This window comes from Physella acuta, unplaced genomic scaffold (assembly GCF_028476545.2).
Source record: "Physella acuta isolate Inbredline_101_S28 unplaced genomic scaffold, ASM2847654v3 ptg000555l, whole genome shotgun sequence".
Taxonomy (NCBI): Eukaryota; Metazoa; Mollusca; class Gastropoda; family Physidae; genus Physella; species Physella acuta.
This window is the reverse complement of record NW_026732074.1, coordinates 163,074-175,890: the sequence shown is the minus strand read 5'-3', so window position 1 is coordinate 175,890 and position 12,817 is coordinate 163,074. Positions and strand designations below refer to the sequence as shown.

The window sequence follows — 12,817 nt, the reverse complement described above, 5'->3', positions numbered from 1 at the left end:
GCGTCGCTAGGCGGGAGCGGGTGGTACGGTTCGCACCGGGTGACACCATTTAAGAGGGTGACACCAAGGCAAAAATTACAAATGGGGGGTTCAGATGTTGCGACGTCACACTTTTGCATTATAAAAAAGCAATGTTAAAAAACGAATTTTAGACGTTATTTTGCGTTTTAGATAACTTTTTAAATAAATTGTAATAGTTTAGACAAGATTATAGAAAAATATCGATGTTTAAAAAAAATTCAACTACAATTTTGAGGGGGGTTGTAGGTTGAGGTGAGACGTCATTTTAGGGGGGGGGGGGGTCTGGCTTTTTGTGACGTGTTGAGGGGAGGGAGGAAAAAATCGTCAAAAAGCGTGACGTCATTTATAGATGACCCCTAAATCCAGTTGTAGTAATAACCGACTATACATAAACATAGTTTCTATTAAATGTACACACTTAGAAGCTGTCAACGGGGGGGGGGGGGGGGTGACGCCACTGCACAATTTACGGGGATAAAAGGTTTTGTTGAGCATTTTCAATAACTGATTAGTCAATAATTTACTATGAAAAAGATGGCTTTTATCCTCATGAATTAATATAATGTTTGCACTTATCAAACACCATTAGGCAAATGAGAGGTGGGTGACACCAATTGCAACTATATATAACTATGTAGGCTTCTTTATTTATATATATATATATATATATATATATATATATATATATATATATATATATATGTATATATATATATATATATATATGTATATATATATAGAGAGAGAGAGAAATATATCTATGTATGTATATATATATGTATAATATATGTGTGTGTTCAGTGAAGCCAACTCTTTTTTCATATAAACAAGTTATAAACAAAAGTACAGCCAGATTTTAAAACTGGTTTTTTTTCAACTCAAGAAGAAGTAAAGCGATTTTCTGCACGATAATTATAATACTTCCCCCATACGCTGTATATATGAGAAAGTAAAAATATAAAATAATTTTAATATAACATTCATTGTCTTCTATGTATTAACTTTTCAAAATAAAAGTGCATTGCATTATTTATTGTGTTCTTTAGTTCAGTTAAGTTTGTTATGTCTTAGTCCATATGTTATGGATACACTGAAAAAGTATTATACAAATATAGTAGCCTACTTTTGTGTGGGTGGAAGGTAGAGCTTACGACTGCTAACCCGAAAGTCTCAAGTTTCAATCCCGAAGAAGAATCTATAAGATGACCCGGAGTTCACCTAGCTTTGAGTGCCAGATTCACATTAGAGAAATGTTGGCTGGGCAGAGTTCTGACCACACTATCCCCTTTATGCCGTGGTGGGTAAAAGATTAACTCTATTTCACCTGTCCTTTGTGTCTTGGGAAAAGATATAAGTACTTTTAGTACAAGCTACCATCAGTTACACTACATACAACAGATTTCTTTCAACACTCATCTTAATTGGTAACCAAAATTAACCTTTATTTAAACAACAAAAAGTTCCAACTGTATCTTCTGAATGTTCACATGCAACTTATTGAAACAACTATTACAATGACTAAGCTTACTTGATTATACTCATCTGTATATCGTTCTTGTAAATATATTCTACATACTTCCTATCTTTAACTCATTTACACATTGTCTAAGCTCATCTTTAACTCATCTACACAAAGCCTAACCTAATCTTAAACTCTATACCAGGGGTCTCCAAACTTTTCAATCCGAGGGCCGCATTAACTATCAAATTTCAATTCAGGGCCAGTTTCTTCTAGGCATGTCTTTGATTTTTCTGGGCAAAGTTCCTCAGCCATCACCAACAAACGATTTTTCCTTGGACAAAAAGATCTCCGCGGGCCGGATGAGAGGACTTCGCGGGCCGCATCCGGCCCGCGGGCCGTAGTTTGGAGACCCCTGCTCTATACAATGCCTAAACTCATCAATACAATGCCTAAGCTCATCTCAACTCATCTATACAATATCTACTTTTTATACTCCCATGAACAATTATTTCTTAAAACATTAGTCTGACCATTTACTAAAAACACACATAAATTTATAATATGATGCTAAAAATAGTTATAAATAAACACATGTAAATTATTTGAGTAGGATTTTACTTTCACTTGCAGCAGATAGAATTTGTGAAAATTATGCAACACTAAGCAACAATCTAAGTCTTTAAAAATATCAAGTAATGCCTGTTATCGAATTGCAATAATGACTTTAAACAAATAATTATAAAACAAATAAAACTGGTGTAAGGACCTGTAATCCTTTTTAAGCTGTGAAAATTATTAAAGGTGAGAATGGCCTTCCATACATTGTGAAAGTATCAATGGGAAAAATAAAAATATTTATAAGCATTTTCATTAGAATGCTTCATATTTAAGTTCTGTTTTATGTTATATCAAATGTTCAAACAGTCATTAAAAATTTATACTTAGGACTGGAGGTAATGACTGATATAACCTAAGTTTTTTTTCATGTTAATGCAAGTACTCAATCACTCATTAAAGATATGAGGTAATGACTGATATCACTTAAGTTCTTTTTCATGTTAATGCAAGTACTCAATCACTCATTAAAGATATGAGGTAATGACTGATATCACTTAAGTTCTTTTTCATGTTAATGCAAGTACTCAATCACTCATTAAAGATATGAGGTAATGACTGATATCACTTAAGTTCTTTTTCATGTTAATGCAAGTACTCAATCACTCATTAAAAATATGAGGTAATGACTGATATCACGTCACTTTTTTAATATTGTCTTATCACATTAATTACATATACCAGCGCCTTGCAGACTTACTTTTAATACATTACCTTAATTAAGATATAACTGTTAACATTACCTTACTTAAGATACAATTATTGACATTTAACAAATAGTTATTTTATAAAAACAACTAAAACACAACAACAGTGTCATTTAACAGACTCAACAAAAAAAATAAGTTAACTTGCAAGTATTTTTTAAATAAGAGAAGTCTTAAGAATTATCTAAAAATAATTTAAATTTTATTTTTTCACATTTCTGTTAAGGTTTTATGGCACATGTGTATGCAGTTAAAAAGTTATTTGTGAATCCTGTAAGTTACTGAGTTGTGTATCAGAAATGTTTAGAGCTTGTACTAACAAGTGGTGTAGTGTGTAGTAAGACAAGCAGCATACAACCCACACTACAGTGTATCTGAGGGGGAAGTTGTCAGTGATGACAGATAACATGAAAACATGTTTATTTTTGGTGGTATGGATAAATTTTGTGGAACAATCTCATACTTTAGAAGACATTTTATATTTAATTATAGATAGTGTGATATTTTTAAGTGATGTGTAATATTAATAATGACACAAATTAAAACCAAGTATAATAACTATTTTTACTCTTTGAAATCCTGAATAATACTGGATTAATTAAAACTAGAGCTAGACCAGCCATCAATTCTAATACAACCTGAGCTGTTTTAGCAAATATCCATAAGGCCACCAACACTAATAAATGTGAAATGCTCATCTAGTTTCTATCATTTGGACTAGCAGCTTGGAAGGGAGGGTATGTTTACTGCTGCACTAAATCCATGTGTGATATATTTCTATTGTACAAGAATTCATTTGTTCATTGTAAGCTGATATTACCAATTCGTGAACTGATAAAACTAAAACAATAATTTGTTCATTGGCATATTATTAATTTAAACTGATAGATAACTAGAATAATTTATTTTTCCCAAGCTATAAGGTATAACCAGTACTCTGACAGCTAATTAACTTCTTAATTAACTTCTTGTTCACTGTCATTAATCTGTGTAAACAATAATTTGACAGTTAATTAACCTTCTAGACAACTTGTTACAGAAGATGTTAAAATAACAGCGAGAAAAAAAATTACTTTTTAAGTGAAATTTGTGTGATTTAATTCTTTGATAAACAGAAGATGCTGAATAGTGTTTAAATCCAAGGTAAAGATTCAAGTGCACATAAATAGGCAAAAAAAAGTTCAACAAAGAAATATCTAGGAACTCAGAACGGCCGGTATGATGGTGGATAGCGGATATATGACGTCTTCTCAAGGTATTCATGGCAGTGACTCCATCCCAGCTGCTTGTAGATCTACATGAGAGAAAATAAATGGACTTGATTAGTATTTTATATACATTTCTTTACTACTTAACTGATAGGTTATAGACTATAATTAATCAATTACTAGACAACCCATTGATACTTTGTTAACCTATGGATTAGCAAAAAAAGAAAAAATTATTTTTTAAACGTTTTTATTGTGTTGAAAACTGTATTAGGCTAATGAGCACTATATGAACCATTCTATCTAAACTGAAATAAAAACACTGAGGGTTGAGATTTTTAAATATGTATAGCTTTTTAACTATTTTAAATTTAATGCACATTTATGTAAGGTAAATATTTTATCTCTTTTGACTCAATTGACCTTTTCTGTGTAAAAAAATTGATATGTTTAGAGAAAATTTGATAAATGTGCAAGAAAATCTTGAAAAGTACAGATATCTTACATTGATAATTTTTAGTTCTAAATCTTTATTGTGTCTATCATCTAGGTGCTTCATTATAATCTTGAGTGAGCGTCCATAATGAGACACAACTACTGCATGACGCCAAGCAAAGGGGAATGTTTGCTGAAAAATAAAAGTGAACTAAAGTAACATCTTGTAAGAAGTTTATGAAACCAGTCACATCAATAAATGAACATAAATGTTAAGAGATAAAAATGAAAACAACTTTCAAGTCCATTTAAATATTTGCTTTCTATGTTGAGGAGAAACTTAATTTTTATTTTTTTACACTGAAGAGCCACTTAATTTTTTTTTATGCTGAGGAGAAACCTAAGTTTTTGTTAAGTGAAGAGTCACCGTATTCTATGTTTTTATGGTGAGGAACCAATAACATATTTTTATGGTGGAGAACCAATAACACATTTTTATGGTGGAGAACCAATAACACATTTTTATGGTGGAGAACCAATAACACATTTTTATGGTGGAGAACCAATAACACATTTTTATGGTGGAGAACCAATAACACATTTTTATGGTGGAGAACCAATAACACACTTTTATGGTGGAGAACCAATAACACATTTTTATGGTGGAGAACCAATAACACATTTTATGGTGGAGAACCAATAACATATTTTTATGGTGGGGAACCAATAACATATTTTTGTGGTGGAGAACTTCTTCTTCTTCTTCTTCTTCGTTCTTAATTATTAGTGTTGAAGGGGATCGAGATTTATCTGCCAGTGGGTTTGAACTCGAGACTTTGTTCGAATTTATCAACCATGAACTTTTTGCCGACTCGACCACGCCTCCAACACAATTAAGCGTTACGTGTCAACTGGTTATGCGTCATTGAGGCCATTGACTCCGATTTCAGCCTGCTTTTCTTTTTTGGATTTGCTTCCATAGCCTTTGTCCAACCAAGAACAAACTACAAGGCAGCAGTTGTTTAATTTTGGAGTTGTCTCTCCTAGAAGAGTGGCTGTTCCCAGCTAACGAGTCTCATCTGCCCGAGGGTTCGAACTCGAGTCTTTTCGGTTTAGCAAACCATGAGCTTTACCGACTCGACCACGCCGACCCCTTGGTGGAGAACAATAACACATTTTATGGTGGAGAACCAATAACATATTTTTATGGTGGAGAACCAATAACACATTTTATGGTGGAGAACCAATAACATATTTTTATGGTGGAGAACCAATAACACATTTTTATGGTGGAGAACCAATAACATATTTTTATGGTGGAGAACCAATAACACATTTTTATGGTGGAGAACCAATAACATATTTTTATGGTGGAGAACCAATAACACATTTTTATGGTGGTAACTGACCTTGTTTTCTGAGACATCCACCCATTTACTGAGCTCGCTGTGTGTTTTCTTGACATCCTCAACAGTTACATCAGTGGAGGACTTCAGCGCCAACTTCTCATCTAATAGACTGTCTGCCTGGGCAACACCCACTTTAACCAAAATATCAATCAACCAGTTTTTCTTTTTCTCCATTTCGCTGACAAAATTAAAACAAAGTAAGAAAGTTAATTTTTTGCTCCTCAAATTAGGTTTACTTTTTTATTTAATTTAAGCTAATATCTACTATTTCAGTTTTTTTTATTCTTTGATTTTCATAAAAATAGCCATTATCGTTTAACATCTTTATATCTATTCAAAATAGTGTCTAACAAAAAAAACTTGAAGGATACAAATCCAGACTATAGGATAGAAAATTTGTTTGGAGAAGATGAGAGAATAACACAGTAAGCCTACATAAACGAGTTTATTCTATCTAGACATGGCATCCAAATATCTAATAGCAACAGTGTGAGACTACATTAAAATAAAAACATGAAATGATTTTAGCTGCTTTTTTTCACATGCTTTTGACAAACTAAATTCTTACCTAGATAAATGATGTGCAAGATGAAAGAAATACTAGAATAATAGGGCAGGATATTCCATAAGAATATGGTCACACTCTATTGGTTGATACTAGCTTTGTTTTATATTTTTAATAATTTGTTTTTTTTAAATCTCTACTTACATCTCTTAGTTGGGTAAAATGGTACTCCTTTTAAAATCTAGTCAAATTTAATTTCAATTTATTTTTAAAAAGATGCATGGATTTACATTCATGAATCAAATCTGCAGTTTCCAATTTTAAATACGAATAGGAAATATAAAAAAACATTTTAAAACGTAAGCAAACAAAATTCATTTCAAGTCCTCACAAATATTTGAAGTGTGTAAGTTTCAATTTAAAAGATTTCATATTTCTTAAAAATGTTAACAGTATACTTACAATCTAACTTTTCTTTACAAAAACAAATAGGGTTTTGTAATTATGAATTTTTTTCACCAAAAAAGATTTATAGTGATAAATTAAAATTTAAGATAGTTTTTTATTGATAAAATATATGATAAATTAAGACACAAGTATTTAAAACTAAAAAAAAAAATTAAATTTAAAAAACACACAAAAGCAACTAATTGGTAACAAAAATTAACACTAGAAACAAAAACCAATTTCAACCAATAGTTTTCAGAATCTATAAAAACTGTTAATGATGAATAGAAAATAAAACAATAAATCACAAATTATCAAAAGTTGTTTGGATTTGTATTTCAAATGTTTTAAATTTATAATAAATATTTGTACGAGTGACTCATTTTTATTTGTTGATTACAAGATATAATGATGAAAATTAATATTAAGATGAATGACTTAAAAATTATTTGAAAATTTTTTGGGCTTTATCTTTGAGGTTGAAATATAAAAGAAAACTATTTAGTGTTTAAATCTCACCTTTTTATGGTAACAGAGTCGATCCGTGTGTCCAGCTTCATTCCAAAATAAGCTAGAACAGCGTCAGAGTCGATTTGAGCAAGAGCTTCATTTCCTACTGTAATTATTGACTTCAAAACTTCAGCTGTTTTCTGATTATGATTATGATATAAAAAACTTGATTACAATTTTAATCAGGCTGAATAAAGTAAATGGAGTTGGTGGACATAAATTCATCTGTCACCAACAATTTACAAGTGAATGGTAGAATCAGAAATGAAGGCTGACTAAAACTAATTCTGACTGTTAAGAGAGTGCAAGCTTAGAATATGAAAATAATGCAGAAAGATCAATCTTAAAATTAGTGTATCTGCTGAAATGTATGACTTGGATAGTAAAATTTAAAACTCGTACAAACTACTGAACCAGAATGTAAAAGCCTTACATCTTCTGATGCTTCTAAAGCACTCATCCTGGCTATGAGAACTGGGACATGGGTAGGAAATTCTTTTCTCAGCTCCTCATAAAGACTTGTTGAGGCTGACACAGGAGGTCTGGGAGGAAACATTTTATAAAATTTTATGTCATAAAAAACTTAGCTCCAGCTGTGTTTTTTAAAATATCTAATGTGGCACACAACTGATAAAGCAGAGGTTTTATGAAGGGAATTTGTAGCTGGTTTAATCTTTTAAAATGCTGGGTTTCTATTACAGCTAGTTGAACTCTGCCATAAGATAGAGTGGATCAACACAGAGATTTCAAATCATCTCAATTGAGTTTGTAATAATTGTGTTCTACCCCATAAGCACACTACTCAAAGCAAGCGGAGAATGGAAACCTTAATTTAATTGTTGTTTTTATTTTCTTTAAACAGAAGTTATTCAATATTATCTGTTTTTGTTGTTCATGTAACAAAATAAATGAATATCTGAATAAACTTAACATGGAAACTTTGAGACATATATACACATAACATTATGGAAGAACAGTACTTTAACACATATAATAACACATTCAGTACACTTTCACACACACATAATCTACATGACCAACACATACACAACATACATATTCAGTGAAATACAAATCTCAAAAAAAGACATCTACACACAGACATAAACTACTTGACTTACTTGGATATCCAAGATATCTTCAAGTCCCTTATAGCATCAGACACAGACTCCTGGGAGAATTTATCTTTGCCTGCTGCGTCTTTTGTGGCCTCTTTCTCTTTTTTCTTGGGGTTGCCCTTTGCTTTAGAAGAGGACTCAGATAGGAAGTACTTAAATCTTGAGCCACTCTAAGAACCATGAATTACAACACAAGTTGGTAAGTGATAGTTGTTATTCCATTCAATACAGATAGAATAATCTGAATTAATTGAACAACTACAATGGCAAGCCACTTTATGCAAGAACCAGCAGGAAAAGGTTTAGTCGACTTTTTTATAGAATTATTTGAAAAAAATTAACCATTCTGAAAGTTGTTAAAAATTGGAGTTTTAAGGTTGGGAACTTTACTGATTAATGAGATTGAAAGAGGAAAAAAACATTTTAAGATCCTATTCACACTTGGATTAACTTTAATTTATCTGAAATAAAATGTATAATTAGGTGCACCTATTTGTTATATGAATGTTCTAGTAAAGCATAACATTTTTGTTCTCAACTTACAAATGCAAACAGTTAATGTAATATTAAACAACACTGAAACTAAAGCAACAAAATAACATAACAAGTGATTATATAATACATGAATATATAACAAGTGAACATTAACGAAGCAAATATTAATTCTAAATTGTATCAACATTTATAAAAGAAATGAAATGTGATCACTACAGAAATGAACAAGAACAGAAATGAACAAGAACAGAAATGAACAAGAAAATAAACACCTCTACTTTACAAAAATTAAGCTTTAAAAAGGATTATCTTAGAGAGATTAACTTTAATTGATTAGTTCATTTTCTTATCAAAGAATAAATAAGACAACTATGTGACATACTAATTGACCCCTGTTATAATTCTATCAGAAAATATAATTCCCAACAAAAGCTAAGGGTGAGAGTATTGAGTCAGGTATAAGTAAAGCAGATATGGTTTTGAAAGTGCAAACTGGCACACTGCCTAACCTGTGGATGACTCGCCTTTCTCGAAGGTTCATTCACATATTCATCACTCAAACCATTCTCGGATGATGAGTTTTGTCCCATCTGAATTGGTTTCAGAGATAATTAGCATAAGGTTTTAAAGTGGCTCAAGTAAAAGATAGCTAACAAACAGCTTGGATAATCTTCAATAGAAAGAGGGCCTCCATAGAATATCTTTCCATATAATTCTTTCCAGATGCACTTAACTGTTTCATGCAAACAAAAAATCTGCCACTATTCCCATGAAATTCAAAGACAACCAGATGAATATACAGGAATGTCCTGTTTTGCTAAATTTCAAAACTTCAATTTGTTTTTGGAATTTCAATGCAACAGCTTTAAAAAAAAATCTTTGAAGATTCAAAAATAAATTCAAACATTGAAAACATGCCATAATTTATGCACTATTTTGTTAAACTAAAATAAAACTAATTAACATTTATAACCATATCAAATTATCAATGCATTTTTCAAAATTAACTTTTGAGAAAATAGAAAAAGAAAAAAGTAAACTAAAAATCACCTTTGTTTTTCCAGGCTCATCTTTAGCTAGTGAGAGATGGCCAGTCAAATACCATCCAGGACCACTGACTTTAGGCAGCCTGAACATGTAAACAAACAAAACTCTATGTCTAGTTATGAAGAAAATAATGAAAACAGTCCAACTTTTCAAAAATAATCTTATAAAGGAGGTTGTAGAAATGAAAAAAATCTCAAATACTTTTTATAATTATATGAAAGGTTTGTTGCAACATTGACATGTTTACGGATTATTACCTAAAGTCTAATTCTAACATGTCTTTCTATTTTTATTGGTGAAGTCTATGCTTTTAAATGTTATACTAAAGATAATGTATGGTAACTATTTCAAAACCTTACAACTAGAATGGTACAGAAAGTCTGGACACAACCCCACAAAAAAATTAATTTAGAATCTAGAAACATAATTTGATAACAAAGTTCTACAAAATTTCCTAATGCCTAAGATGTAAATGAACGAACAGTTTCTGTTTTACAAATTAGAGAAGAGAGAAGCTAAAATAGTGAACTATGTTGGAAACCCTACACCCTTTTTGAAAATCAAACACACAAAAATAAGTGTTTGTAGTATAAAAATGCACTCTGGGAAATAATTATACTGACAATAACTTCCTGTATAAAATAGTTCAAGAAGACATTATATTTACTGATAGAATAAAAAATGACTTACTTATCCTCTGGTAAATGTGAGACAAATATCGGGTATCTCATTCCTTTCTGGGCAGTTAACGAGCCTAATTTCTTGCCGCCAGTTACTGCAGCTTGCCAGGTAGGATAAAGATCAAGATTTATGGGTGAGGCTGGTTTCATCTTGATGAGGAGCACCATGTCTTTCAGTTTTTCCAGTAATTCTCTTTTTTCATGGCGAACTTGCATTAGAATTGTGAAGTCATTTTTTTCCAGCTTTGTTACATACTAGCAGATTAAAAAAAAAATATTCAATGGAAAATTTAAAAAGTCAATATTTTTTTCACCTGAACCAAAGATTTAACTGAGATGACAGCTCTCTATAACCTCAGTTATTACCTGTCCCCTCAATGCCATCAATTGTTACCTGTCCCCTCAATGCCATCAATTATTACCTGTCCCCTCAATGCCATCAATTATTACCTCTCCCCTCAATGCCATCAAATATTACCTGTCCAGGGTAAGCGTCGCCAGCAGCTATAAACTGCTTGTTGCCATCATAGATAATCCACATTTGACTCTCAAACTCTGATTCATACAGGGTGTCGTTGAGTAGAGCACAGTCAGGCGTTACCTCAGTAGCTTTGGGCTGGAGAATTTTTGGAGGAAAAATCTTTTTCAAATTATGTTGTACTGAATATTGAATTTAAAATTTTAATTTTGAATTGTTTTTCAAATAATAGTAAACTATTGTAGAATTAAACAAAAATTGTTTTTTAAATTATGGAATATGAGCGATTAATAAAATTTAAAATGTTTTTAAACAAAGGCATACAAATGAAGTTAAAATTGTTTTTAAATGTTGGCATACTACTGAATAATTTTGAACGATTAGCAGGTTTTGCTTATAACAGAGCAAATCTAAATTCATGTAAACAAAGGATGGTGTTAAAGGTAATTAAAGATTGCATTCACCAAGTGGAATGAATAGGTTAGCTCCATTGCATGAATCTGGCGACCATCTTTAAGTTCATCTCTTTCTTTTGATAAAACTTTAAGTTTGGAATCTGTTGGCCTAAAAAAAAAACAAAAAAATATATTTAGAATTTGTAACATATTATTAGATTTTACATACGAATTTGATTTGATGTACCCTTCTTTACAAAATGTACAGCATTAATTTATTAGAATTTTAAAGATCAAACTTATGTATACAGATTTAATATTATTAACACACAGTAAAAATACAAAAACCCAACAATTTTATCCCAAAAAAATTCAACAATTTTAGTTTTAAAAGTCTTGGAATTACCTCAAAGGACACACAATAGACTTCAATGAAAGACTAGGACTGAGATCTTCAGTTCGCAAGGGTGAAATAATATCAAATCTGGCAACCCCTTCTCCGCCATGCTAGAAAAATTTATCACAAATATGTTGTATGTCAGTTTATAATAGTAAGTATTAAAGTATAATTATATTGATACAAAATCCTACTTTTCAAATTAATAATCAAAGCACCACAAAATATTAAACAGGTGATAATAATAATATTTATTTGTTTTAGTCTACTAAGCTGAATATACAATGAATAACTACTAACCATCACAGGTATACTAGTGGCCAGTTGTGCCCCATAAAAAGAAAGAGCTATATCAAGTGTGACATCTCCAAGGTTGGCCCACCATTTGGCAACACATAATTCTAATGTGCTGTCGCCCTGATAGAATGAAGGGAAAAAGAAATACTTTAAAATTATTTTCTGAATGGTGTGTTAATATATTTTATTTATTTTATTGTGGAAGTTCTTTTATTCTATTAGAAATTTAAAATTTTAGAAATTAAACCTAAATAAAAGAGATAATTATTATATAAAATACATGGCTTGATAAGTTAAATTAATTTGTTAAACAAAGGTTTTCACTAACCATTACAGAAAAGGCATACACTGCTTCTCCTTTCTCACTGATTGTGACGAACTTTGAAAATTCATATTTTTTATATGCAGTTTGTGGTGATATTTGTATAGTATGAATTAAGAATCTTCCATTCTTTTCATTGTCCAATGAGTTTAATTTGAGAGCTGAAAGAGAAAAATTAACAAGATATGCAAGTCAATTTCTGCTTTTTATATTATATTATTAAATTGGTTGATTAGAAATAGTTAACCACGAATAAAAGTTGTTCTTTT

General features: G+C 30.8%; 1 protein-coding gene across 2 annotated transcripts in view; it reads right to left on the bottom strand.

Moving 5' to 3' along the window:
* Positions 1-1,448: 1,448 nt before the first annotated feature.
* Positions 1,449-12,817, bottom strand: part of LOC131946361 (tripeptidyl-peptidase 2) — an 18,849-nt gene continuing 7,480 nt past the window's right edge. The window contains exons 17-30 of one of the 2 annotated variants that reach the window (XM_059307067.1): positions 12,555-12,709; positions 12,230-12,346; positions 11,939-12,039; positions 11,602-11,701; positions 11,138-11,275; positions 10,670-10,914; positions 9,983-10,061; positions 9,442-9,522; positions 8,441-8,607; positions 7,753-7,861; positions 7,329-7,459; positions 5,858-6,035; positions 4,519-4,641; positions 1,449-4,099 (exon numbers count right to left, since the gene is read on the bottom strand). In XM_059307067.1, the coding sequence (XP_059163050.1) occupies positions 4,010-4,099; positions 4,519-4,641; positions 5,858-6,035; positions 7,329-7,459; positions 7,753-7,861; positions 8,441-8,607; positions 9,442-9,522; positions 9,983-10,061; positions 10,670-10,914; positions 11,138-11,275; positions 11,602-11,701; positions 11,939-12,039; positions 12,230-12,346; positions 12,555-12,709 (1,814 nt within the window). In that variant the 3' untranslated portion in view covers positions 1,449-4,009. The remainder of the gene's footprint in view (positions 4,100-4,518; positions 4,642-5,857; positions 6,036-7,328; positions 7,460-7,752; positions 7,862-8,440; positions 8,608-9,441; positions 9,523-9,982; positions 10,062-10,669; positions 10,915-11,137; positions 11,276-11,601; positions 11,702-11,938; positions 12,040-12,229; positions 12,347-12,554; positions 12,710-12,817) is intronic. The other variant, XM_059307068.1, reaches the window with a different exon arrangement.